The sequence below is a fragment of the Sinocyclocheilus anshuiensis genome, unplaced genomic scaffold (assembly GCF_001515605.1).
Source record: "Sinocyclocheilus anshuiensis isolate Anshui unplaced genomic scaffold, SAMN03320099.WGS_v1.1 scaffold107, whole genome shotgun sequence".
In the NCBI taxonomy this organism is placed as follows: domain Eukaryota; kingdom Metazoa; phylum Chordata; class Actinopteri; order Cypriniformes; family Cyprinidae; genus Sinocyclocheilus; species Sinocyclocheilus anshuiensis.
In genome coordinates, this window is record NW_015549584.1 from 918142 (window position 1) to 923449 (window position 5308).

The window sequence follows — 5308 nt, forward strand, 5'->3', positions numbered from 1 at the left end:
ATTTTTGATTAATTAATTGCTGCACCAAATTCACTCAGACTTGGTGCTCGCAAGTGATATAAAGAGAAAAGCTTATTTCTCAACACAAACTGGGTAGCTGAAGTGTCCATTGAGTAGTTTAAAACAACCAAACAAACATAAACTCAAAAAAGCTAACATGTGGTTAAATAAAAGTCTTATGTGATGCACATTTGCATGTGTGTGTGTGAGTGTCTGTAAAGTTGGGCTTAATTATTTGAGTCAAAAGTGCAAAATTCATGATGAGACTTTTTTTTTTTTCTTTCTTTGCATGTGTATGTGCAGTGCCATTAGTTTTGCTCCACTGCAGCTTTGGCAGAAATCAAATGAGCCCTTTATGGAAACAGACACTGAGAGAGAAAGAAAGAAATAGAGATTGAATGTTAAAGATGCATTTTTAAAAGTCCTCCGGTATGTTTCTCGAAGGTTCTTCTCCTTCCAGTGTAAGTGTTGCTACAGTGGAATGGTGCGTGACCGGCTTGTCTGGGTGTCGTCAATGAGAGACAAAGGAATCACATGATAGAGTCATCGGGGTGCAAAAGATCTCCTGCAGATTTCCCTGTCCAGCAGGACCATGCAGGAGAGGTTTAATTATCAGTGTGGCCTCCTTTATCCCATGATGCCACAGGCACACCATCCCACACCCAAGGCGAGCAGACAGTTTGTCTCTTTATGCAAAGGGCCGTGTGAGGACAGGACTCAAGGGTTGTGTGCGTGTGTGTGTACGGCGGGGATCAGTGCAGGCAGTAGTCAGTTAGTTTCGTAGGATGAGAGCAAGGCAGCATCTACAGGCTCCATACAGGAGGGACACGTAAAGGACCTCATCAGCCAGTCATCTATGCAGGCCAGGTGGTAGATGTGCATGCAGGGGAGGAACCGGATGAGGTCTCCGTACACAAAGTCCATCATGCAGATCACACACCTGCGCAAAGAGAGAACGTGTTAACACACACACATAAGCTTGGCAACAAAGGGCACAGCGTTTCCATAGGCTGCTGACAGGGTTGGGCATAATGCAGAATTTAAAAGTTGGTCACGCCCTGCAGCATGTTGAATCGCAATGACAGAAAGATGAATTTACTGAATTGTAATTCAAAAAAAGTTCAATAGTCACACAACAGAATGGTCAGGAACAGACACTTATGAGATGTCCTCATTAAGATTCCATTTTGTAAACCAGCTTCATTTAAATTAGAGTATTCTGGGATTGTATAAACTACCATTCAAAAGTTTGGGGTTGAGATTTTTTTTAATTTATGTTTTTCAAAGAAATCTTAGTTTGATCAAAAAATAAAGTAAAAAAAGTAATATTACGAAATGGTAATAAAATTTAAAATAACCTTTTTCTATTTTAATATATTTTAAAATTGAATTTTCAGCAGCCATTATGTCAGTCTTTAGTGTCACATGATCCTTCAGAAATTATTCTAATATATTCGATTTGCTGCAAAAAAAAAAAAAAAAAAGCATTTCTTCTTATTATATATGTTGGAAACAGTTGTGCTGCTCAATATTTTTATAGATTTTTTTTAAACCATGATATATATATTTTTAAGATTCTTTAAATAGAAATTTAAAATTAAAATATTTTTCAACATTTGCAAATGCATTTACTGCCACTTATTGTCACTTAAAGGAAAAAAAAAAACTTACTGATCCCAAATTGAACAATACACTATTACATAGTATATTAAAAATATATACATTTAAAAGGAATTGTCAGTTCAGTTTTGAACGGTACACAAGACTCTGACACTGGCTGTCAATACATTAAAATTATTAATGCCAATAAACCGTTTTCCTTGCAAAACACGGTGTATATATTGTTATTGTGATTTCATTGTCAAAATAATGATTGTTTTTAAACTGATTTTCTAATCACTTTTCCTACCTGCCACTGGTCAGACAAACAGTCCCATCTCAAAGGTGCACTAAAGTTTCTGTCAGCTTAGCTGGAGTATTCAAACAGAGCATGTTTGATAACATCACAAATCACAGCTTTTACATTTCTGGAAGGCTTCAGCTTATGAATGGCTTATTTATAGATGTCTCTGGCTGCATATTAAGCTGGGATATAAAAAAATATATATATTTAAACAGGTTTATCCATGTGTTTGATTGCATTGCTGATATTTTCTACTTGTTGTGCAAGTATAAAATTGATATTTTATACTCACTTTGATCATAATTAAATTCCACCATAAGGCAACGCATTATAAATGTAGGCCTAATGCTGTTAAACATTTAAATAATCTCAGAATTTAACATGTTACAATAGTCCTAGTCATAGCAAGTTTCAGATTAACTTTTCGTTATAAACATGTTGTGCTTTCATGTGCATTCACGTTTTTTGAGCTAGATTGAAAAAAAAAACATTGCTCCTTAACAACCTTTAATATAACTAGGAAACAAACAGACAGATACACAGTAGCATCACTTACTCTCGAATCTTCTTCTCAGTGCCGTCACTGCCTGGATCATAGACACCTTTGGGAAGATGCTGGATGAGGCCGATCCTTTGAGCGATCCGCACCTGCTCCTCTTCGGTCAGTTGGGTTGCCAGCCGGGCCTGGCTGGGAGTGGGGTGATACACAGGCACATGGATCTTATAACAATAGTGAATATTCATGGATCACTTCTTGTGGGGTTTGAGATCTTTAACCACTTCTATGCCACTCAATATAACGCAAAGTCATATATGACCAAGCTAATCCAGAACTGAATATGCAGCTATACAGTACAATGCTCAGTACAGTTATGAGTAAGCATCTTAATATTTGAGGCACATGCAACCAAAGCTCCACCAGGGGGCGACCTTTCCCTTTGTGCACCATTTTGATGAGAAAAAGGCCCAAATGGGACCATATGAGTCCAAAGGGTACTTGTAAAGAGAGGGAGGTGAACAAAAGCTCCCATTGAGACAGGTCCCTGCTCAGCATTCACTAATGAAAGCTGTTTGAGAGACTGGGAGTATGTTTAAGCTCTGTGTGCTACGTATTCTACTAAAAACATTAGAACAAGTGATGTTACCGTATTTATCATAGCAAATGAGAATCAAAATGTAAACATCTATTTGAATTTCATGAAGAGCAAAACTTCTATTATACACAGGAAACTCTGTATAACAGTAAACAACAGTAATTATTAGACTTATTTTAGTGTAGAGACAGAATTCATAAGTTAACACACTCATGATCATATTTTTTTCAGCACTGCCCTGATGAATATATTTAAATATCCATTATGCAGCTTATTCAGGACTTCAGTTACATAAAATAGAATGTATTATAATATAACATATATAGAGTATATAGAAATTAATAGAAATTTGCACACATATATGCATACACACATTATATTATTTCATAATTTCTATAACAATATAAATACAAAATCAACATTTCATGAAATACATAAAAGTATATAAAATAAAAAATGTAAAATTATTAATTAACAATAATAATGTATATATGTGTGTGTGTGTGTGTATATATATATATATATATAAAGCATTGTTATATATATACACACACACACACACATATATTTGTGTGTGTACAGTAAGTTTTTAAATCCCTTTTTTATTATTATCTCTATATTTAACATCTTACTGTTCTGCTCACAATTTCACATACCTCTCTTTTCTCAAAAGTTTACTCACCCCTGTGCATAATCGGTGTTAACCTAACCACCATTACAGCGCAATACCATTAAATTACCACTACACCCAAGAGAGGACATTAATATATCGTTTCAGGTGTCAACAATTGTACCCTGGAGTTCAGATCACGTCTCTCTTTAAAACCCTACAATAAATTTGCCTTGTAAATGAGTGTTGATTTGTGAATGGTGGTGTTGATGGTTATTGGATTGGAGGTTTCACACTCGGTGACTTTGCAGTCTTGGGAACAACAACAAAAAAATCAGCACTGCTTTGGCTCAGAACAGCTACGAACGGCCAAAGCTCAGATATTGCTCCATGGATAATCATACTTGGCAGATATTTATTTTAACCCATATTCATATACGCACGCACCACGATAACGATTAATCAGAAGTAGGACATGTTTCCACACAGGGGAGTAATTCCCATAGGCCGCAGTGAGACGTGTTCTGTAGAAACCAGGCCTGAGGACTGGGAGGTGCTGCTGGGAAAAGCAACCATGGCGTAGTGCAATTCTGATTTCAGATCATATTAAAGGTGAGCTTTGAGATCAGGTTCAGTGCTCACTTGAGAATTAGGTCACACAGCGGCCATACTGAATACAATCACATGACGGACAGGTTACACTACCTATCTGAATACACACTTATTTGTACACCGGCTGAAGACACAACCAAATAGAAAGAACATTTGTGAGGCATGTACACACTCATAATGTAGTGGTCAGCACTCTGGGATCCAGCAAATAAAGGTGTGTGTGTTTAGATGGAAGCAGAAACAAAACATGATCGTTCTGACAATGACGGCGTAGTCTTCTCTGACACGGTCTCTGAAACTCTTGTGTTTCACACTATGGAAATCTAACAAAGGTTGAGTCGCTACCTGAGTTGCAGACTTCACAGGTAGCATTTTTGTATGTAGGTTCATCTTAAAGGTAATGTATTTTTGTATTTCTGTGGCACTAGGCTCACCAAACAGAACAAAAAAAGTAATCTGAACACCTGCCCCATCTGCTATTGGCTGAAAAATAGATAGTCCCTCCTCAAATGCACTCTAATGTTGCTCTGTCAGGCTGGTCAGGATGTTTAAAGGGGCGGTTCACTGGGTTTTTTCTAAGCTTGATTGTGTTTATGGGGTGCAGTCTAACATGTGTTAATGCTTAGTTAAAAAAAACCGCATTATTTTTCACATAATCTACCTTTATTCCACACAGCTCTGTCCCTTCTCTGAGAAACGGGCTGATCTTTTCTTGTTTTTATGAAGCCCCGCCCTCAGAAATAGGCGATGGGCTCTGATTGGTTAGCTAGCCCATCGTGTTGTGATTGGCTAAACCGCCTCAAGTGCGGTCTAAATGTCCCACCCCTCACCTCTAAACGTCCCGCCCCTCACCTCAGCGGCATGTGCTCCGGTTATATTGTAAACATGGCATCGTTAATATCGCTTATCAGTTTGAGCTCGATTGAGAAGCAGAGGATATTATTGAAGAGGATCGTGCAGAACCTGTGCAAGCACAGCTTTTAATGGTAGACCTATGTTTTTGGTTTGTTGTTGTCTCATACTTTTAGATACGCTGTTGTAAATGCTACTGCTTATGTTAGCTTTTAATATACGGTTTTATCCTGATTA

General features: G+C 37.3%; 1 protein-coding gene across 1 annotated transcript; it reads right to left on the reverse strand.

Moving 5' to 3' along the window:
• Positions 1–261: 261 nt before the first annotated feature.
• LOC107657847 (RING finger protein 11-like) lies at positions 262–2647 on the reverse strand. The gene is made up of 2 exons (XM_016446119.1): positions 2460–2647; positions 262–940 (listed from the first exon to the last, which is right to left on the reverse strand). Exons 1-2 carry the CDS (start codon positions 2645–2647, stop codon positions 769–771), a joined length of 360 nt encoding a protein of 119 aa, XP_016301605.1. The 3' UTR covers positions 262–768.
• Positions 2648–5308: the final 2661 nt, after the last annotated feature.

Bases quoted from the DNA above. Each gene is read 5' to 3' on its own strand.
- LOC107657847 (XM_016446119.1), bottom strand. From the start codon at position 2,647: ATGAATATTCACTATTGTTATAAGATCCATGTGCCTGTGTATCACCCC. The intron at 941-2,459 runs GTAAGTGATGCT...CTCTTTGCGCAG, and splicing joins ACTGAGAAGAAGATTCGAGA to GTGTGTGATCTGCATGATGG.